Source organism: Lepidochelys kempii, chromosome 2 (assembly GCF_965140285.1).
Source record: "Lepidochelys kempii isolate rLepKem1 chromosome 2, rLepKem1.hap1, whole genome shotgun sequence".
Taxonomy (NCBI): domain Eukaryota; kingdom Metazoa; phylum Chordata; order Testudines; family Cheloniidae; genus Lepidochelys; species Lepidochelys kempii.
The window spans coordinates 83350576-83374599 of record NC_136381.1 but is presented as its reverse complement, the minus strand read 5'-3'; the positions used below and the strand labels follow the sequence as shown (position 1 = coordinate 83374599).

Here is a 24024-nt window from a genome sequence, read left to right as displayed (position 1 = left end):
TCTATGAATAACCTAGCTGGTGAAGTCCAACAACAGATCCTAAGCCACACACTAATGTGTTGAGCTGCTTAGTTCATGTTCCAACACAGGCCATTAGAGAAGGTATTGTCAGTGGGATTATTCAAGCCTCTCCCCACGGGTGTTATGCCCAGGTTCTGAGCAGTTCTTAATATTGAATGGTGGAAAAGTTCAATGTTCTGGATTGTGAGCTAACAGAAACATGATGCAGAATCAAAATTGATCTGGCAAGCATCATCATAACACTCTGCCTTATGAAGAGTTTGTACCTCAGGGGCAAAGGAAAAGTGAGAAAGAAGTATAAATGCTCCGAAGTGTCACCCCACATCAGAACACTAAAGGTCCCAAGTTATTGCTGATGCAACAAAACAACTTCCCTTCCCTGAGTACCAGGAGAACCTGGACAGAAACTTGGCATCTAGAGATAAGAGGGGCATCAAATCCTTCTTGCAGTGATGCCCAGCACTGCTGCACCTCACTTTCATGGTGCTTGAATGCCAATGGCTAGGCACTAGGTCACCTAATTTCGAGATGCTATGGCTATAGTGCTACAACTCCGGAATATCTCATCTCTACAGCTCTGATTCAATGAGACACACCATCTCTGTGACAGCAGTGCACATATGCAACTCCATGTCCCCTTGGCAGCAAGGCACATCAGATTCATGGTGCCAACACAGAGAGGTCAAAGCACTAGTGTATCAAAGTAGTTGTGCAAGAAGGTGGAGGCAGATGCACCAAACTGCTTCATCACATCAGTGTGATTATTCTGAGGCAGATGCACTTCTTCATCTGAAACCAGTGAACCAGGATGCCTCTCTTGTATGGCACCAGCGTTGAGGTAGAGATGACAAAGCATTGGAGTGCCTCTTCTGTGTGGTGCCAATGTGTTGAGGTAGATACGTCAATGTGCCCCTCCTGCCCGTTGCTGGGGTTTTGAGGCAGAGGTAGTATACTTAAGATTACTTCCACTACATGCTGTTGCTGAGTCTAGGCAGAGGTAAAAAGAAAAGGAGTACTTGTGGCACCTTAGAGACTAACCAGTTTATTTGAGCATAAATGAGCTACAGCTCACTTCATCAGATGCATACTGTGGAAAGTGTAGAAGATCTTTTATACACACAAAGCATGAAAAAATACCTCCCCCACCCCACTCTCCTGCTGGCAATAGCTTATCTAAAGTGATCACTCTCCTTACAATGTGTATGATAATCAAGGTGGCCCATTTCCAGCACAAATCCAGGGTTTAACAAGAACGTCTGAGTGGGGGGGGGTTAGGAAAAAACAAGGGGAAATAGGTTACCTTGCATAATGACTTAGCCACTCCCAGTCTCTATTCAAGCCTAAGTTAATTGTATCCAATTTGCAAATGAATTCCAATTCAACAGTTTCTCGCTGGAGTCTGGATTTGAATTTTTTTTGTTGAAGAATTGCAACTTTCATGTCTGTAATCGCGTGACCAGAGAGATTGAAGTGTTCTCCAACTGGTTTATGAATGTTATAATTCTTGACATCTGATTTGTGTCCATTTATTCTTTTACGTAGAGACTGTCCAGTTTGACCAATGTACATGGCAGAGGGGCATTGCTGGCACATGATGGCATATATCACATTGGCATATATCACCTGCACATCCACCAATGTGATATATGCCATCATGTGCCAGCAATGCCCCTCTGCCACCTTGAAGTCTTTAAACCATGATTTGAGGACTTCAATAGCTCAGACATAGGTGAGAGGTTTATTGCAGGAGTGGGTGGGTGAGATTCTGTGCCCTGCATTGTGCAGGAGGTCAGACTAGATGACCATAATGGTCCCTTCTGACCTTAATATCTATAAATCTATAATAGAGTGGTCAAATACATAACGCATCTAACCCCCAAAGCAATCCTTGACCCTTAAGTGGAGGAAATTTCTTAACTCCGGCTAGGAATAGTTTTATAGACTTTTGGAATCTGGTGACAGAAGATCCCTGGAACAGGCATATGTCACCCAGAAAACATTGCCAGGTACACCTCAAGTGCTATGTGGTGAGGGAATGATGGAAGTAGCCTTCACAGATAAACCCCTGAAAGAGAGCAATATATAAGGAGAAACATGATCAACAAACTACCCATACTAACAAATTAATTGAGCGAAGGAGATGTCCTCATTCCTGACAGACAGATGTGTTAAAGATAAAGCTACTGTTCTAACGTGGCACAGGCAAATTAAGACTTTGTAGAAGACAATTGCTTTAAGCTTTGACAGACAGAAAAATGAAGTAGCAGCCTCAAACCCCAGATGTAAATTATCTTGGAAACAACCATGGTTTCCAAGGAAGCTGCTATTCAAATCTGAGTCCAAAGGCTCAGCACCAACTAAAAGTAATGAATTAGAATGAAAAAGAGCAAGAACAATGAAGGATCCAGTGGAGTATCTAAAATAAAGAATGTTCTAAAAAAGAGCTGGAGTAGCAGTGGCATGCAGCTTACATGAAGAGCTCAATTACTGACTGCATTCAGAAAGGAGCTGACTAAGAAGGTTCTGGAGTGAGCTGATCAATTGGAACTGTGCATGGGGAAGAGTTTGTGCTAATGGTGACTGCCTCAATAGGTAAAGAATCTATGAGCTAGGGAAGTCACAAAGAGCTCTTTTGCAGGGGCTTGAGATGCAAGCATGGGAATTATGTATGTATGGTGTCTTCAAAGAAGGTTCTTTCTAATAAAGGTGTTCATAAAGAATATATATATTACTGTCAATTTTCAAAAAATCCACATTTGCCAATACCAACATCTGTGATTAACTTTGCTAGAAAATAAGCTAAGGAACTGGATACAAGCCTTGTATCCTGGGTTCAACTAATTGTCCGCCAAAGCAGTACAATTTAAATTTACAGTCATATTACAAATGTGGTGTACTTTAGCTTTTTAAGGTAGTAAATCAAAGATTGGTGCCATCCCTTGTTCGTGGGGATCTTGGCAGTGCCGACCTGAGAGATTCTCCAGGATTGAGACTCATCGAGCTTCTACAGGTGCCATGTGGAGCCATGAAACTTCAGATACATTATGCAGGGGAGGAGAGCTCCTCTTTGCCCAACTCTTAGAGGAGGATCTGCCATTAGAGTTTCCTGTGCTCTGATTTTTTTTCTTTAGCAGGCCTCTTTTCCATTTTTATCAACTTACAGGTCATGAAGAATGACCATCTGTGTGGGGTAAGAAGCCCGCACGTGCACTTTTCAGAGGAGAGAGTACTGGGGGGTTGGTCAGCCTGGATTTGATGTCAGCTGTATGGATCTAGAACAGAAAAATCTGAAATATTGCCTCCCCGTTCTTACAGGCCTGGGATGTGAATAATTTGCAATTTTTATATTTTCCAAGAATGTGTGATTCTCTGAGACAGTAGAGGCCTTTAACATGCTCATTATTGGTGGGCATAGCTCCCTCAGAAGAGGGGCAGTAGTTAAACCTTGGAGGTCCTGAGGTGGCCACCTCAGGAACAGTCTCTTTAATTTAAAAAAGTATACTAGCTATAACTAACTATAAATATGAATACACTACTAAACTGGAATACAGAGGGATGGACAACAATTGCTCTGTCTCGATACCAAGAGGTGACTGAGAGAAACTGATGGCAGATGGTGTTCTCCACCTCTTATGCCCTCACTGAGGAACATGAGGAGCTGCAGGGTGCATGTACACTGTACAGATATGCTGGCCAAAAGGCTCTGAACTCAAGTGCAGGGGTACACGCACACCATTAGTGGAATATGCATATGGACAATCACTCAAAATAGAAAGATGAGCTTCTCAGAGCTAAATTTCAAAATTGAATGATTTGTACCTCATTTTCCCGAAGACTATTTTCAATCATGAAACTGTGAAACAAAGGAATTTTAATTCTGCTGTAAGTGAAAAGTTCAGCACAACTTTAACTGCAGAATTAGTAACAAAGCTCCCATGTTTGATACACAGACATGGCACAGACATTTTTGCATTAAAAGGAGCTGGAAATTTTATAGTTAATTTCTCACCTAGTTTTTCCAGAAGCATTTTTAACAACTTTTCGGAAAGACTGATTTGCGGAGGATCTTGCAGACAGAGTTCTAGGGGAAGCACGAATGAAACTGGATGGGGGTGTCTTGGGGATCTTCTTTACTAAATGCGTGACCCATTTCTTCTGTTCATCCTGACAGGATGCCAACAACAGCATATCTCTTGCTGTAGTTACATCATAACTCACTATACATAGGAGAAGAAATAGGACTGTTCAGTGAAAAACTAGGAATAATCATCAATATAATGTTTATGGTGTTATGATAATCATGCTGCTAGGATAATGCTGGAATCTGCATACCTAACAAATTTTTATTTAAATGGGTTATATATTTGTAAAACACATAACAAATATCAGGGGAAATTACAGAAATTAAACATAAAACTATGCAAGTCTGTCTATATTAATATAATTAATATTATGGAGATTGACTGGTTTACTTCAATTTTAGTCTTAATAAAACTGGTAGAATTGTATCAGTGCTCTGTGGCTCAAATTTTGAAGAGAAACACACACCCACAGTACAGGGATGTGTACTGCTCTGTGGGAGCACAAAGGCGGAATGCTCCCCTTCAGCCCATGGGATAGATGAAGTCTCTCTCCAAGGGTGCTGCTCTAGAATTAATGCTGCCGTATCCTCTATGGCCCCCATGTGTCCCTTTATGAAGGTGCGGAGAATGATGGGAGGATCCATGTAGCAATGGGTGCTCCTTAGTATTCCCCTCCTACGGCCTCTCTCTGCATATAATCCTCTAGAATCATGCTCTGACCTCATGCAGCAGGTGGAGGCAGGGTACAGTTTGCCTCTTCAATGGCAATGTGTTCACTGTCCCATTATTTTAACACTAGCCTTACCAGTAAAGATTTTTCTAAGCCTATCATTAATAAATTATTTTTGTTTTCATCTGGTAATTTGAAGTACTTAGCTAGAAATGCACAGAATAACCGTTTCAAGCTACAAAAAACATAATAGATACAGCTCCTTACCTTTGCATGGAGCAATTAATTCCTCCTTTTTATCTAGGTGATCTTTATGGCACTTAACATGGCACTTTCGACACTCCAAGGCAGGGGGCGGCTTAAAGACATGCCAGAGGGGTTTGGCACAGGCCTCACAGTTGGCTGGAAAGTGGTATAATGTTGGAATAAATTCATGACCTTTGTGATTTAGAAAATTAATTTTCTCCATTGTCTGTGCTGATTCTGCTTCCAAATCTTTCCTGCATTCACCCTCATTAGCATACAGAATCTGAGCAAAATAATAATAAAAAAAGATACATTGGAAAAACTTTTATAACAGACAAATTGTATTTATTTTAAAAATTATTTAGGTTCCTGTTACCTGGAATATTTTAGGGATTTCCTCAGTTTCTGCTCTATATACATCTCCTTGGGTTACAGGTCGGACATGGAATAGTTTACTGAAATTACAGAAACAAGATTTTCAAAGTGTTAACAGAGTATAAATCAAATCTCTTTAATAAACTGCTCTGGATATAGATTGGAGGTTCAATCTTATCACTCTAACTTCTTGGGAAGAGTCCTTTCCCATGCAAGTTGTCCCACTGATGTCAGGGCTGTAACATGGATTTAGTAATGTGTTTATACACACGGTTTAATCCTTCCTACACAAGGAATACCAAAATATGTTGTAACATGGGAAGAGGACCACCTTATTAGGTATACATTATCCTGCATAGCAAATTCACTTTCGAAGACAGGAAGGGAGTTTTAGAGCCTCAAAGTATTATTATGAGGCCTAATTCATTGTTTATAAAGCATTTTGATAACCTTGGATGGAAGACTATTGGAAGTGCAAAGCATTTATTGATATTGGGCTAGACTAGTGTTTCTCAATCAGTCAGCTGTGAATGCCAACACGGTCATGTAGAAAATCAGGACCGTTATGAGACACTGAAAATTTTATTACAATCCACAGCAAAGAAAATCTCACTTGCCCCACTCCTCATGCCTCCTTACCCTTCAAAGCAAAGTATATTCTGTCAACATCTAAAACACACAACATAAAAATCACAGACTTTTGTCTTTTATCCATTTTTTACTCTTTTATATTAAATGTAAGGTGGTTGTGAAAATTTTTGACTTCAGATAAGGAGTGGACAACCTAAAAAGGTTGAGAACACTGGGCTAGATCAAACCTGATCCTTGCCCAGAAATATAGGAAAGAGGAAGTAGTGTGGTGATGATGGGACACAAGGCTCTGGAATCAAGGAGCCTTTCCCTCACCTTTGTGTCCCAGACAAGGGCCATGTACAATTGCAGTTCTTCTGTTTAGGGAACATAAGGACTGTTTCCTCAGTGCAGCTCAGGGAGCACAAGTCATCCCAAAAGGGTTTGGCAGGGTCAGGAAGTCAGGGCCATAGCTTCATGTTCCCCTCCCCTACAGACCTGGCTGGCCACAGAAAGGAGAGAATACTGCCATCATACAAACATGTGGTGTAGTGCATGTGTTCCCCTGTCCCTGTGCTCTTCCTGGGATGATGTGGCTCTGCACCACCCTGAATACAGCCAATGGCTAATCCCATTATCATATTCTTCTGTAGTTAATTTGTTTCCCTTGTATTTTATCAAAACAAGATTCTGGGACAGGGGTAGTCAATTATTCTTTGTCAAGGTCCAAATTTCTTGATCAAGGTATAGTCAAGGTACAGACTCCAGAGAAAATAATACAAATACAATACCAATGATAATAAAACAAAATGATTTTGCGGTCCATTCAAAAGCATCTGGCAGTCCAGATTTAGCCCACAGTCCATCAGTTGACCACCCCTGCACTAGAAACGGTCACTGAAGTCTAAATGTTGAAAATACTAGAAACAAAATACTTCTGTATATCTTGAAGTAGAACAGATAAACACGCATCTTCAAAAGGCCAAAGCAAACTCAAGGTTATTTACTGTATCTTGATCCTGAGTTTTCAAATTTGTCAGTTACACTGTACATAAAATGCTTTTCTGCCTTTTTTTTTAAATTTCAAATTAACAGTAGCATCACTTACTCGATATCTAGTACCATGGATGGACTGGACTGGTCCTTGTCCTTTTCATCATTATAGAACAAAATCTTTTTACTGCTTACCACAACATACTGAAAGAAAAGGAAAGGGAAAAAGGTTACACACACACACACACACACACAGTTAAGTACCAATAACTGGAGTTTTTCCAGGATGAACCTCTGCACTACCTCACTATTGGGAGACGTGCTAGTAGTTCAACTGGGTTGGCTGAAATCTCTAGAAGCAGTGACTACTGGAAGCTCCAAGGCACTCCCTCCTTGCAAACATTTTGAAGGTGAGGCAATAGAAAGGAGTAAAATGCTTTCAACTACTTCTGTTACTTCCACATTTAATTCCACAGCCTAGTAGTAACAGGGATCTGAGGAAGTGGGGAAGGTAGGAAGTAGCATGAATGTGCGAAGACTCATCTTGAAAACTCCAGTTACTAGTAAGCATTTTCATATCTTCTTGGAGTGGGCCTCTGCATATTCCCACTACCTGGAGTCTAGCAAGCGGTGCTTATCCTCCCCAGAATGGTCAGGTGAGGAGTCCTATTTAAATGGGGACTGTAACATAGCTCTCCCAAATGGAGCATCAGATCTTGATGCCACATCCACCAAATAGTGTTTTGGGAATGTACTGACTGATCTTTACACAGCAGCTCTGCATATCTCAATTACTGGGATATACCTAAGAAAGCATAGACGTTGCCTTGGCCTTGGTTGAATAGACCCCAAGCTCCTCTGATAGGGACTCTAGGCAGTTTATAGCATTCCTTAATACTGAGTCTGTCAACTTGGACACCTGCCAAATTGCAATGACCTGACCCTTGTGATTATCCCCACTGGAGAAAGCTTAAGTGAATACTTATATCCTTTTGACTTATGTAAATAAAATGCTAATACCGTCTTTGCCTCTAAACTATGCAATTTCACCTGTCCTGGATAAGAGTGAGGCTTTCTGCAAGGATACTGTCCTTCCCTGCCAGATGGAGAGCCACACACCCAGAGGGTCGCTGTCCTCCTGCAAAGTTGTCAGGAGTGGATCTTTCCTTGCTCATTGATACAGCACATGGCCATGAAATTGTCAGTGGCTACTGTACTACATGTCCTTGAATACAAGAAAGAAACTACTTGAGAGATCAGTAAGTCACCCACAACTCTAGAGTTGAGCTCCTTCCCAGACTCCAGTAGCCATGGACTCTGAAGCACTGGCAGCAAGTGCCCAAAGACTGGCAGTATCTGAAACATTCCCTATTCATGAAGCTAAAGGATGAACAAATTGTTCCTTGTCTCTTTGACTCCACTAATCGAGTAAGAAGCATGTCTTTGGGTAATGTCAGTAACAGGAACTTGTCTCCCATGTGGGATATTGTGTCTTGCCAACCAATGTTGGAAAGATGTCTCATTCTCAGCCATGCAAATGGAGCACAGTAAATTACTGAGACCATTAAGCCTATTAGCCCGAGGAAGAATATTACTGGCTGGGACGAGTAATCCTTCCAGTTCTCTGTGTCATGAAGATTTTGAGGTACCTGTTGTAGGGAACATAGGCCACACTGGGACTTAGAACTGAGTAAATTTAGTCGGCCAAATGTTTAATAGAAGTTAGCAGTACTAAGAAATGCTCAAAGCAGCTTTCTGGCTTCTAGTCAAAATGTTGTTAGGGTAAGGTCATTCACTTCCCTAAATTCTGCACCTACTTCCCCAGTAACATAATTAACTTACTGTCATGAAGATGTGTGGGAAAAAATGGATATGTGAATGCTGACAAGGCATAAATTATATTTATACAATTAAGACATTTATGTCTTGGACTTACGTGGAAGTTTGCCTACCAGCTCCTTAGCACATGGCACCTCCTTGCAGCCTGCTTTCAAGATGCAGCCGTTTGCTATTATCAGCTAATCGTTGCAAGACATCCACACTAACCTGGAATCTTCAATGTGACTTCAAGATCAAGATACCAGGCCATTGGCTCACATTAAATTATGGCTACCAGGCTGTAACATCTAATTGGCCTTTGACGATATTAGGGTATCCCCTGAGGTGGAATAAAGGGATGCTGATCCCTAGAACAGACCCAAGCTATGCAGAAGGAACGGGTTGGGGCTCTCTCTCATAACCACCACCACATCCAAAATTGTATCCTGTTCTTTTCCATGGACTGACCATCCAAAGAAGAGGTGAAAGACTGACCATCAGCTAAGCCAAACCTGAAGTCTACAACCGAGAAAGATAAAAGAGATCGGGTTTCCCTGCCTATATGTAACAAGCCTTCATTGATAAAAATACTGGCAAATATTAGCTTAGTTCCGAATTAAGTCCAATCCTGTGAGCTAAAAACTTTAAGACGACAGTGCAAAAATCCTTCTGTACAGCAATTTGAGGATGGTGGAATCACTCTAACACTCAGTGTGAGTGGCTGTATGCTGAATTTCCCACCTCCCCATCATTAACTGTTCCCTAAAGGAGTCAATACACCCTTAAGTCTGTTCTCTAAATAGTAAGATCTCTAAGTTAACCCAGTGTCATTTTAAAACTGCTATAAGCAAGGGATTCTAGAAACCATTTTATATCTGTGCAAGACTGCCAGAAAGATGGAGACATTGCCACTTACCTTAGTAACAGGCAAGCCGGATAACTGAACCACTGATGTATTGATTATATTTCAATTATAACATAATGTGACTAGTGCATCATATTACCGTAAATTAAGTTCAGAAAACTAAGTTAAATTAGCTAGTGACATTTTTTCTAATCACATATTTGTTTTAATAACTACTTGCTTAATATTTTAATACATTTATAAAAGATACAGACTGGTTTCTCTCTCAAAACTTCAATGCAGACAAAATAGCCTACGTAGAAGAAAAAGATTAAATAATTAACCATTCCTGAGGTCATCCTATATTTATTTTAATTACTTAAAATAACACCCTATTATTCCTGCACTGTCTTTGGAGAGAAAATGCCTTTCTGTACACCAAATCTGGGACTGAAGTTATTAGAAATAATTCATTGAGTAGAAGTGAAATACTTCTTCTCGTTGATGAGGTAACCAACTCCTAAAGTAGTTTGCATAGCTTCTATGGATATGTCTACACAGCAAAGAAAAACCTGCAGCTGGCCCGGACCCACCTCGCAGGGTTCTAGAGGCTGGGCTCTAACCAGAGCCCAGACATCTACACATCAGTAAAACATCTCCGCAGCCCGAGCCTCATGAGCCCAAGTCAGCTGGCACATGCCAGCCATGCGTCTAGTTGCTGTATAGACATACCCTATGAGAACCCCCTGGTATTGACACCCTGAGCAGCCAGTCATTGATACAAGGGGAGAGGGTGAATGATCATCTGCGCAGATCAGATGCCACAGCAGAGAGACACTTCATGAAGAATCAAAGAGCTATAGGGAGACCAAAAGGGAGGGCCTTGTATTGATAGTGGTCTTGTCTGACAGAAAAGTGCAGACACTTCCCATAAGAAGGCCTCATACTAATGTGAAAATAGGTGTGTTAGAATGAAAGACTAAACCAGTCTTGAAAGGATATAGAAGAGATAATGGAAGTCAAAGAAAAATGTACTATATCTGAATTTTCAGATGAAAGAATTCAACTTCCTGAGACCCAGAATATGTCAACCACCACCCTATACCGGAAACCTACTGACCGCTATACTTACCTACATGCGTCCAGCTTTCATCCAGACCACACCACACGACCCATTGTCTACATCCAAGCTCTACGATACAACCGAATTTGCTCCAACTCCTCAGACAGAGACAAACACCTACAAGATCTCTATCAAGCATTCTTACAAATACAATACCCACCTGCTGAAATAAAAAAACAGACTGACAGAGCCAGAAGAGTACCTAGAAGTCACCTACTACAAGACAGGCCCAACAAAGAAAGTAACAGAACGCCACTAGCCGTCACCTTCAGCCCCCAACTAAAACCTCTCCAACGCATCATCAAGGATCTACAACCTATCCTGAAGGACGACCCATTACTCTCGCAGATTTTGGGAGACAGGCCAGTCCTTGCTTACAGACAGCCCCCCAACCTGAAGCAAATACTCACCAGCAACCACACACCCCACAACAAAAACACTAACCCAGGAACCTATCCTTGCAACAAAGCCCATTGCCAACTGTGTCCACATATCTATTCAGGGGACCCCATCATAGGGCCTAATCACATCAGCCACACTATCAGAGGCTCGTTCACCTGCACATCTACCGAGGTGATATCTGCCATCATGCGCCAGCAATGCCCCACTGCCATGTACATTGGCCAAACGGGACAGTCTCTACGTAAAAGAATAAACGGACACAAATCAGACATCAAGAATTATAACATTCAAAAACCAGTTGGAGAACACTTCAATCTCTTTGGTCACTCAATTGCAGACCTAAAAGTTGCAATTCTTCAACAAAAAAAGCTTCAAAAACAGACTCTAACGAGAGACTGCTGAATTGGAATTAATTTGCAAACTGGACACCATTAAATTTGGCTTGAATAAAGACTGGGAGTGGATGTGTCATTACAGAAAGTAAAACTATTTCCCCATGTTTATTTTTCCCCCTTACTGTTCCTCGCACGTTCTTGTCAACTGCTGGAAATGGCCCACCTTGATTATCACTATAAAAGGGTTTTTTTTTCTCTCTTGCTGGTAATAGCTCACCTTAACTGATCACTCTCGTTATAGTGTGTATGATAATACCCATTGTTTCATGTTCTCTATGTATATAAAATCGTCCTACTCTATTTTCCACTGCATGCATCCGATGAAGTGGGCTCTCGCCCACGAAAGCTTATGCTCAAATAAATTTGTTAGTCTCTAAGGTGCCACGAGTACTCTTAATCTTCCTTTGGCATCAGGAAATACCTGGAGTAAAACCCTTTCCTTTTGGACTCCGCAGGAACACACCACATTGAACTTCAGGAAGGCCACACTGCCAGGTCAACAGGAGCCTGTGTGAAGGATCCCTGAAGAAGGATGAGTATGGGCCTTGGGGAGATAATATGGAGTGAAACTGGTTTGCATAATTGGATTCCAAAAATATCCATGGTGATTTTGCAGTTTGTTGTGTGAAAGAATGCTAAGTGGTCTTCAAATGGGAAAGGGAACCAGAAAACATGGTTAAGACTGGTTCTAGGCTTTTGGGCACCCCAACAAATTTGAGGTCTCAGGGATGATGGTGGAGAAAAGTAAATGGTAGAACACCTTTTTGTCACTTTAAAACTATAATTTCTCTTCTGCTACTCCTGTTAAGGGTCCTACTGATATGGTATCTCTTCAGAGGATGGATAATTTTGCTTCCCTTTGAATAGGAGAATCTCCACCTGCGCTCAAACTTGGAGGATAAATCAGACTCTCAGCCATGTGTGCTGTTTGTACTAGCCAAGGGGACTTCCCTGGAAGCAACAACTGACAAATCAAAGAATTCCCTCAGGGCACATCTGTAATTGATTAACCTTCTGTGATTTGGGCCTTGTCTAAATTTCTCCAATCTTTGGGTGAAGTCTGGGTGAAGACAGTCATCTTGTCCCACAAGAAGTACTGGTAGCAGGACACGACAGATTAGTAGTTTGCCACTGACTGCTTAATGTGACCAATGAAAAGACCTTTCCAAACAATACTGTCTAGCTTCTTGCCCTCTTTGTCTGATGGGGTGGAATGAACTCGGCTACCAATAGGGCATTCCATAACCGTGGACACAAAGAGAGAATTTGGAGCGAGGTGGGTACTGGAGAACATGAAACATTCAAGAGGGGCTTGTTAAGTTATATCAGCCTTTTCAGAAACAGGCCCAGATGCTGGATTAATTCAAATACCCATGTCTGTTTGCAATTAACCACACAACATGGAAAAGGTCACTTTTGCCCTTTCGCCAGATGTGCGATTTTCTGAAATGCCACTGCAGGTATGTTGAGAGTGATAGCCATTCCCTCCACCACTCAGAAGCCATTCACTCCTAAAACTGACAAAGGTTCTCTGGAGAAGATGTGAAAGAGGCCCCAACATTCTTGTATAGGGAGGCTGAAGAAGTCTGGGCACTGGGATCCAAAGCTGGATTCATAGTAGTGCTATCTATGGCTGCATCCAATTCATCTTAAGACAGCTATCTGTGATCCACATGAGAGACTGATCTAGTGGGTCCAGAAGCGGCAATGGGTACAAGGCTTTCAGCACTGATGCACAGGAAGAGCTTTTTTAACGCCTCCCCAAGAAGAAGGATCCTTGTAAAACAGCTGGAAAATCGTTACCTCCCCTGTCTCACCCCATATACAGATAGGTTGGAGGCTAAGTGAAGGGGGCCATCACCACAGGCCCCATTATTCATACTTGTATCTTGAAAACATGCCAGTAACCCTGATAAAAATCCAACCAGTAGGGGGCTGGGGATCCTGATCTGCGCAATCCTCTATTCTGATAGACCCGAGATACTGTTTTATGCTCCAGTCCAAGCCCCACATCTCCTGCACGCTTTTGATGTCTCCCAAAGTGTGTGAAAGAGGAGAGCAGTCAACCCATAGATAAAGATCTGAGGGTATAGTCAAAAGCAGATCCAAGAGTGCTTCCTTGCAGGAAGGTGTCCCTAGGGGTCAACTCCTGAATAGTGGTCTGGCTAGGCCTTTTTGCTCCTGGAGAAAGATTAGTAGTTGAAGGCCTCTTGGAGACCTGTAAAGAACACAGAGTTCCAGAAATCTTGAGTGTGCAAGATTTAGTTGTCACAACTGCTTGACTAAGGATAACCTGGAGCCAGTTCTAATGCTCCTTCTTCGCCAATAGGGTGAAGCGCTTGCAGGAGCATCTAGTGGGCTCATGACCTTCCCTCAAGCAAGTCAAACACCAAGTAAGGGCCTCTGAAACCAGTTGGGCAAGAAGTACATCTCTTAAACCCCATTTTTTTTATGACAGGATCCATCATTACATATCTGCAAATTTATGGCAGGCACAAAGACTACAACTACATTACTTGCTAACACTAAAAACTACTAACTTATGGCATTGAGAAATAAAGTTTCTGTAATGCTGTTTAAAGACCCAGCTGAGATTCCTGGTCTGCACACTACCATGGCTGAAAGGAAATGACGTGGTTCAAGCACCCCACACCCCCCTTTATAAGCTTCTCTCCAGAACGTTTGGAGCTGGGGGATGCAAAGGAGGCACACACTGCTCCAAGAGGTTTCCACTGGTCCAGCTACACTACCAGCACATTTCCCAATAGTGGGAAATAAATAGCGATTCACTCAAACAAGAAATGGGATTTTTGTGCATAGGATCTAGAACAATTTTGTGGAAGAACCCCTCTCAAACTTGGCCACTTAATATAGAATAGTCCCTGCATAAGTCTTAAATAGACTTGGCAGAATCCGATTTTTTTTTAAATTATTTTGACAGATAATTTTTAAATTCTTAAAAATAAACTGATCTCTTTATTCTTTTAATCAATTTAAATTTTTGTTGCAGGAAATTGTGGGGAGGTTAGACAATGTGGGGAGGAGTCAGACAATTATTTAACGATAGTGGACATTGAGATTGAAAAAGTTAAAGCATTATAATTGTTAAAACAGAAACTGTAAACATCACATGTCAAAATATACAAAGTAAATATCCTTAAATTAAACTTGAAAGTTCTCAATCAGAATTTTTTTAAATTTTTGCTTAAGTGTACATTTCTGTTATCATAGATGGAAATATTTTTTGTGTTTGTGTGCGCACAGTGAAATCCATATTTATTGATATTTACCAATAAAAATATAATCCTTCCAAGCCCCCTTAAATAAAAAGTTTAGGCCTGCGTATCTGCATAATTTTGGATCTATTTGCTACTCTCCTAAACCTCTTCAATACTGCTATGGGGAGATGCAATGAGCATATCCAAAGCTTACTTAACTAAATTAAAAGTTTCTAAGAGTATTAGATTAGGCCCTTCGTACACAATGGGTATGGATGGACCCCTATGTAGTTTCTTTCATCTGTAAAGTGTCTTCTGTGAACTCAGAAAGGAGATGGGGAGCATTTAGTCCTTAATTTGTTTTATTGCCAATTATATAATCATACTTAGACCAGTTATTCCTCTGCAGAACGCACTGTAAAACATCTTCACATTGCTGGCAATGCTTAGTTGCCATGAAAAAAATCCAAATATTGCAGTTTGAAAAAAAAAACAAACCAGAAAATCCACAAAGCAGACTTAGTCCTACTTGAAAAATTTTTTACTGCATAACTCTAGATGCCAGATGGAACCCTGAATTTTGAAGTTGTCTGTGTCTTCCTGCAATAATGTAATACATATAAACTAAATTACTCAATTTTTTTTCTAAATGTAAACTGCACAGTTAATATTAATATGCTTAAAGAGCTCTATTCCGGGATGGCAGGGTGGGAATGAGGGGAATTATTTCATACCTGCTTTTTCCAGCCATGTCGTTTTATATTTCCTTTGTTTGGTATCGAAAGCCAACCCTCAATTCTTGACTCTGTTTTAAAATACAGGAAAATTAAACAGTCTTAATATATTATAATAGAACAAAATAATATAACAAAGTGCACTTGACGTCATGCGGCAATAGGCAATTACCCAATAGATCAGCAAAGCAGGAATTAAAAGAATAGCTAAATAAAACAAGGATATAAGCATTTGTATTTCATGCTTCATCACAAACTAACATTTTATGTCCACACAGCTACTGCAGAAAAAATATCAAGCTGTTTTCCATAAGGCTAATATCTAACACTGTATTTAAAAAAAAAAATTAAAAAAGCCAGACAGGATGCTTTGGTTTGAAAAATGTGTTGCAGCTTAAATGGAAGATAATTATAAGATTATCAATGTAAATATCATTTAACTTTCAGAGTGGCTATATGAAAATATTTAGCAGAAAGATTCTGCAAGTGAAACAAACCAGAGCCACAATTTACAAAACACAGAGGAAGAATGCACAAGAAAACAAGCAAAGGTACGCAAGTGTCCCATTACTCACAGAAGATAGGAACAGAAGATAAATAAATAAGGAATGCAGGAAGAATCAACTAGATATAAAGAATAAGAGACAAGCATTTTATTTGTTTTTCAAAGGACAATTTTCTGAGTATTCTGATAATGAATTTTCTTACAATATAGCTACTGAAATAACAAATCATTATTTTGAACACTGATAAAAAAAACCTGAGGTTTCCCACACTGACACTTAACATTTTGGCTATCACTACAGAAAACTCTAGCTATCTGATGTTCTAAATGTATTTCTATTGTTTGGGGTGCATTTTTAAAAATATGCATGAAACTGATGATAGTAGTGAAACACCGTCTGGCTTTCAACTGAGTTAAAATGACATGATGGATATTCAACATGGAAAATCTATTTATAATTACTTAAGTATAGTTTTATAAAAGGAAAACAAGAATCCTAAAAAGTAGTTTGTTTAAAAAAAAAAAGTTACCAGAGAACAGTAACAAATATATAAATCAATCATTCAGCCATAACAATGAATTTGATTAAAATAAGGCTAACAGCATTTCAATATCCCAAGATCATCAACTAAACAAAATTATTTATAACTTTCTGTCTGTATATTTCTCCAACACACACTACCACTGTAGGGATAATTCTGGAAAGCAGCTGATAAGATTTAGCCATGCAAGTATTAATGCACTGCTGTGAAAATATACCCAAATATTTTTCCAAACGTCCACATATTTTGTTGACTAAAATTAGGAAGAGTTTTGCCACCCTAATTTTCCAAAAAGAAAAATTATTTTGCATGCATTATTTCAGTGAAATGGTAACATTTCTTGCATTAATGCCTATAATAAAGACAACATTATGTAATCACTTAAAACTGGGTTACTTATCAATTATTGGAATTCTCTTTGAGTCTCTTCTCCACACTCTACAGATGTTCCCCAAACCACTTGAAGAATGCAGAGTCATTAAAATCTTGAAATTCAGATAGGCAAAGTGCATGCCAACATTACCTTTTTGCAATCAGAAATTTATCTGCCATGTAAAAGCCAAGGAAATGCCCTTTTCTCTGCTTCTCACGTTTTCAAATCTATACACATATATTTTTAAAAACCTCCTAAAAACCCTCTCTTTGCTCTCTGACTCAACATTCAATAACTTCCTAGCAGGGAATATATTTTCCTCAATCTCTATAGCAGTCACACTTAAGAAATTTGTTCTGTTTTGAAATATATTGTTCCTGTGGTATTCTCAATTAAGCAAGAATGAATATCACTAAACTTGGTGTAATTTCTGAAAATCTAAAAAAAAGTTAGGGGTTCAATCCTCAGAGCAAAATAGAGTAATAGCTGTCATGAAGATGAAGAGGTTGTGCTCATAAGGACACCGATTGTGAGCAAATTACAAAGGCTTCTATTTCAGTATGTGGCCTGAGTTCCTTGACAAAGTAAGTTTGCAGGAACAAGAGAAAGTCTGAGATATTTACAATGTTTCATTGACTGAATGTTGAATTGGTTGATATTCTTTTCTGTGCACCTGCTGACAGATCTGTTCCAGTGTGCAAAGTACATTTGTATAGGGAATGGTTTTCAAGCTACAAAGAAGCACCTTGCAATTGAAGATATGTGCTCCTCAATGTCCTGCTTTTCTAGGAGGCTCAAGATTCCTTAGTATCTAATGAGCTCTTGAAGGAGTACACATTTCCTCTCAATTAGAGACACTGATGGTGTCACATGGGTTTCTTTAGACTTTAATTTATTGTCCTGTTTTATTTGATTTAACTGATTGCCAGTTAACTTAACCAACACAATTTTAAATGCAGGTCTAGTCACTCCACAAACATTTGATCCAGGACAGAAATATCTGGTGTTATCCTGAAGAAGTAACTCAGAAAATATAGGATGGGTGGGCTAGTGTGGAATAGTCATCTCATAGTTCTGCTGAGACAGCCTGCCTTCATATTAAGGACACCCTACAGGTACTTGGCTCTGAATGATAGAACATGTTTCTGCCAATCTGAACAGAAACAAGCCTTCTGGTGCAACTGTGTCCCTTCAGTCCTTCCTTGCCAAATGAGGTAGGATATGGTGGTCAATTTTTTTTTAACATAAGGGTAAGGTGTTCCTGTTGAAAGACTAACTGAAAGGGAATGAGTGCAAGGCAGACTGTCCTCAATTTCAGAAAATTTATGTTGCTTTGCCTTTCTTCCCAGGACCACTGTCCCTAAGCCAAGAAGTGCTTCCATCTTCTCATGCTGCTGTCCAATGTGAATACTGCTCTAGACTCAAACCTGCAGCAGAATGCCCTTCAAGACTCTCTCTTGATTTGTCAGTTAAAATGAGTATGCTAACCAGACGAGGTACCATCACTTTAAATTCCAGTGTATTTTGTATTCTCATAGGGTATTTTGCTGGGATACATCCTCAGTGTTTCATGATCCAGCAACCCCAGGGTATGTATACCAATATGCAAAGCCATTAATCCAAGGATATTTAGAAATATTCAGATTGTGGTTCTCATGCAGTCTCAGATTTTAGAAATTACAGGTAAGGTACACAATGTTGTTAGCGGAGTCTATCACTACTCCCCAGACTGGGATTTCTGGATTATATTCTAGGATGGTGTTTGGTCAATCACAAATACATGTTCCTAGAGAGAGTCAGAACAGTTATCTACACAACCCTCTGTGTCCTGAATGAATTGACATCTCAAATAAATGTAACATCCAGGAACAAAGTGGATCCCTAGGTAGTGAAGGGTAGCAACAATGGTCACTAGCACTTCTATAAAGACTTAGGGGTGGCTGAAAGGCAGTGCTTTTTACTGGTAGGCTACTAAAGTCAGTGTAAACCTCAGAAACATTTGATGGGTGGACCTGACTGAGATGCAGAAAGGCCTCTGTCAACTCTACAGAAGTTAAAAAGTATTCCTGGTTGCATACTGGTAAAAGCTGAAGGCAGGATTTCCCTTTTTTGGGCATTTGTTGAGTGCTTTACATAAAGAGATAAGAACGGCCATGCTGGGTCAGACCAATGTGTCCATCTATCCCAGGATCCTATCCTCTGATATCAGATGCTTCAAAGGGAATGAATGGAACAGGGCAATTATCAAGTTGTCTAGTCCCAGTATCAGGCAGTCTGAGGCTAGGAACATGGGGTTGCATCGCTGACCATCTTGGCTAATAGCCATTGATGGACCTATGCTCCACGAACTTACCCAATTCTTTTTTGAACCCAGTTATAGTTTCAACCTTCACAACCTCTCCAGGTTTTGTGGTTCAGTACTGCCACAATTTTATCCTCATGATTTTATCAACATAAATAAGATTCTGAAGCGATTTAACTCCTTCTTGTGGGGAACCTGGTGGGGAACCTCCCTGGTTTGGAGCAGATGAAACACAAGTATGTACATGGTTAGAGCGAATTATTGAGTACTTTTGGTAGTTTAGGACTTGATATAATTAGGACTCGACAGTTCAAGACTGCCCTTCCTAGGCAACATAAGACTTCTAATATGTTGACCAATTTCAGGAAAATTTTATGAGTTCAAATTATAAGAGCTCAGAAATTAGGCAAGGAGGATCAATGGAGGTTCTTTTCAGATAGGAGATATTGTCGAACATAGGACTTGATGCCAGTTAGCAACATGAGGAAAGCTGCCAGCTGAAGGTCTCTGATCCCTTTTCAATACCTCAGTAAATGGTATGCATTAAGAAGTGCTATGAAGGAATAAAGTTCCTTGAAAAAGACCTGGATATTTCTGACAGCTTGGAAACAACAGGAGGGTTCCTAGAATCTGACACAAGGGGAGATGTATTTCTACATGGATATGACGACTGTAGGAGTCACCACCAGCAGATTTGGGAGGGGTTTAACATCAAATATACCAATATCCTGAAGATGTTCCTGGAACAAATACAGCAGACATACGCCCTTTAGGTTTTTAACAGTCTGAATTGTGCTAGAAGCCAGAAGACTTATTACGCAGCGCAGCAGTTGTGAAGATTTTGACACACCATTAACTGACTAAGAACACATTTTAGAAAAGGTATATAATTTAAAATCAACATCTAAAATAAAAAACAAAAATTAACTAAGGGAAGACATGACACCAATGCAGACAAAAGGGGAGGGAGGCTAATATCTAGAAGGATTCACGAACGATTGTTACATACCTGAAATTCAAGATTTCAGCCATTTAAAGATCTTTGGAAAAACTGCAGTGTGAAGATCTAGGCAGCGGAAAGTGCATCGATAGGAAGAGAGACATGCCTAAAATGTTTCTTTTACACTGCTCATCCTCTGACGTCGTATGGTCATGTGTAAACCAATATCCCTTGTCTAAAATGCTCTTGATGACATAGGTCCTACCCTTGTTTACAGATATTCAGATGTATTCTGCTGCGGTGTATTCAGATTTTAAAAAGTCACATGACAAGCATATTTACTACTAATTTCACAAGGAAAATTATATCCCTGTATATAGAAAATAAGCCTAATAACTTTACCTTATGGGCATTTTACAGCACAGCATATTATTGAATGTTGTTCTGTATCAAAAATAAATCTTGTGTGCTGGGATAACAGAGATCAGGTTATACTCTTGCAGCACCACAAAAAGTAACTAGTATCTACAACAGCAGTTCTCAAACTGCAGTCCATGAACTATATGCTCATGGTCTGCAAAGAGATGGTTAGTAACATGATGCTCTCTCTCTTTGTTTTCAGCTACTGAATCACATCACATAGCTAAAAATGTATTAAATATTTTCCTAACATTTACTTTCCAGGGAGGCAATTTTTGTCATTGCCACAGCGATGCTATGTGAACTCTAGGGGAGGTGGTCCAGAAGGCAATTTTGCATTACAGTATGGTCTACACTATGAAAAGATTTGAGATACCTCATTTACAACACATATCACATCCATTATATTCACACAGTGCAGCAACAACAGCTGTAAGGATGGTCTCTTCCACTGACTGGAAGTGATGGTTCTAACCTGGAAAGACTAATTTCAGATGAAACTAAGACAGTGCTCTATAAAAAGCTAGCCAAGCTATGAAATCCTACCTGGCCTCCAACATAAAAAGTTAACACTATTTTCCTGCATTCAGGACTTCAACAAAAGATTAAGTACATGTTTTTTTAAAAAATAGTTAAAATAATGGAGAGGGGATGCAGAAAAGGTAAGAGAAGCCATTTTAAAAGGTGATGGCCAACAATTTCTAAGACTAAGTATATATACACAAAAGACAAGTTGTCCAAATGCATAATTCTCTTACCTGTAAGGTTTCCATCAGTTTCGTCTGGCTGGAGGCTGGCAACACTGGTAGAGTCCATTCCTTGCTGAAGGTCCAAAATTTTACTACGCAATTGTTCTATATCACTCTCTTTACTATCCAGCTGCATCTGAAGTTCATTCCTATATGTTGACTCTTCTGCTAGTTGCTGTATTTATATATATACACACAGTAAGCATATGATCCAAAGCGAACATGGAAACAAAATAATAAGATATTTAAAAAATTAAGAATGAATTATGATGGATTACAAGCTTTCAGTAAATCTATGGATTAATTTAGTAATATTACTATTCATTTGGAATCTTTTACTATTCTATTACAATAATAGAATTCTCTGAATTGGTTTGGGCTTTTGTTTGAGACTAATATATGCTAATTAAACAATCAGCCCAGTTATCAAGAACTTGTGGGAATACATTAAGTTAGGAAATAGTCTGATTAATTTCATTAATGTTTTTCTTAAAAAGAATATCCCCAAATATTAAATCAGCCATTTAGACTCTAAATTAGAGCAATAATAATTTCTTTAAGTTGTAATAAAGCAAGCTAGAGACCACATAAGGGGAATTTTATACTAGAAAGTACCAATTTACATCTGTAAACTACTGTAAATTGGTTTGCAAAAAACTATATTATTTATGTCATTTTTTTCCATTGTTCAGTCAGTCAAATGCATGGCGTCGGATTTGTTCCCTGGCAACTGTCACAATGAAATGGGTCTATAAAGTAGATTCTACTGTATTAGGAAACATAATCAGTGTTTTGGACAGAAAAAAAAAAAGGTGTCTTCTAGTACATATATTTGGTTCATAATTGTTACTTTTAAGGAAGATAATGCCTGCACTCTCTTTCCCTTTGGACTGGATCACAGACTACCACAAAATAGGAAAAGGTTTTACCGCTTGCATTTCATTGAGCTCCTTCTGGTATTTCACTACCATCTGATTGAATTTCTCTTTTTCTTGATTAAGCTCCAATTGTAGCTTTCGGTTTTCCTTTTCTTTTTTCCTCAAATCTTGTATATTAGCTTTCTTTCTGTCTATTTTAAAATCTTTCCGATTCATTATCTCAGCCAATTTGTTCACAGCCTGTACAAAAAAAGTACATGAATTAAGAGAGATGCTATACACATAAGCTTTTGTAAAGAACGTAAAAGTTTCTCTTGGTTCAAAACCACGTCAGAGAGAAAAAGATCATTTGGGTTACAGAAGCCCACGTTATATTTCAGCATGACATCATACTGAAGACATGCATCTAGAACTCCGTGCCTTTCTATCCCCTTGTTATTGCAGCTGTCAACCTGACTACTAAAATACTTACATTTCAGTAAGAAAAAGTAGAAATAAGAGAGATGTAAAATGTAACATTTCCAATTTTGGAATAGATTTTTTTTAAATGAGCTGAGACCATCTTTAAAAAGTGTAGATTTCCCAGAACATAATTAATTATAGAAGTGAATGCACTGGATACAAAAAAGCTCCTATTAACATGTCATCTGTGGGTCTGATCCTGCAAACCCTTACTCTCTTGAACATTCCATAATCAAGTGAAAAGTTTACAGGATCAGAACCTATGCTTTTAGCTATAAATTACACTAATGCAAATTTCAGATTTATAGATCATCACGAATACAAATTTCATCTAGCTATAGTGCTGAGAAGTAATCACACAGAGTAATTCATTAAAATTTGAAAGCTATTTATCTGGTATGCCACCATGAAGTCAACATGCTCATATTAAAATGTCTAAAAATTAATACCTGTGTTTTAAGAGTTCTTTCAGTGTGAAGATTCTTCTCATAATGCATTCTAATATTGTTGATTTCCTCTTCTTTCTTCAATTTAAATTCTGTTAAAAATACCATTAAACTTTCTAAGATATACATTTTATGGCAAGAAAACAATTTTTAAAGGTCATTCATTTCTCCATAGTATGTGGGTTTTTTCCATCTTTCTGTTCTTTGACTTTGCATACAAACACAGACATTTTGTAACCATAAAGACCATTTATTTAATGATACTGGAATATCATAAATATCTCACAAGAGAATACTTCAGATAGATAGGGCAAAGCTAAAATGCATATATATGTAGCTCCTAACCTACTGTTATAACATTTTTGACCACTGGCAACACTGAGCAGAAGTTTTCAGAGAACTGTCCACAGTGACGCCAAAATCTCTTTCTTGGATGCTAACAGTTAATTTAGAACCTATCAGTGTATATGTATAGTTGGAATTATTTTTTCCAACATGCATTACTTTTCATTTATCAGTGTTGAATTTCATCTGCTATTTTTGTTGCCTAGTGACACCATTTTGATATATCCTTCTAATTCCTTGCAGTCTGCTTTGGACTTAACTCTCTTGAATAACTATAATTTGCAAACATTGCCACTTCACTGTTCATCCCCTTTTCCAAATCATTTATGAATATGCTGAACAGCACAGATCCCAGTACAGATACTTGGTGGGACACTGCTGTTCACCTCTCTCCACTGTGAAAACTGACCATTTGGTCATACCCTTTGTTTCCTATCTTTCAACCAGTTACTGATCCATGAAAGGATCTTCCATCTAATACCATGACTACTTAGTTTCCTTAAGAGCCTTTGGTGAGCAATCTTAAAGGCTTTCTGAAAATGCAAATATATTATATCAACTGGATCACAAT

At 39.1% G+C, this 24024-nt stretch overlaps 1 protein-coding gene across 4 annotated transcripts in view; it reads right to left on the bottom strand.

Annotated features, from left to right (window-relative positions):
- Positions 1-24024, bottom strand: part of ROCK1 (Rho associated coiled-coil containing protein kinase 1) — a 186064-nt gene that overhangs the window by 6739 nt on the left and 155301 nt on the right. For 2 of the 4 annotated variants that reach the window (XM_073331427.2, XM_073331428.2), the window contains exons 25-32: positions 23112-23200; positions 22252-22440; positions 21332-21497; positions 15492-15562; positions 7073-7161; positions 5396-5474; positions 5041-5302; positions 4031-4238 (exon numbers count right to left, since the gene is read on the bottom strand). In XM_073331427.2, coding sequence (XP_073187528.1) covers positions 4031-4238; positions 5041-5302; positions 5396-5474; positions 7073-7161; positions 15492-15562; positions 21332-21497; positions 22252-22440; positions 23112-23200 — 1153 coding nt within the window. Of the gene's footprint in view, positions 1-4030; positions 4239-5040; positions 5303-5395; positions 5475-7072; positions 7162-8007; positions 8183-15491; positions 15563-16047; positions 16116-21331; positions 21498-22251; positions 22441-23111; positions 23201-24024 lie in introns of those variants that run through there. The other 2 variants (XM_073331429.2, XM_073331430.2) reach the window with 2 other exon arrangements.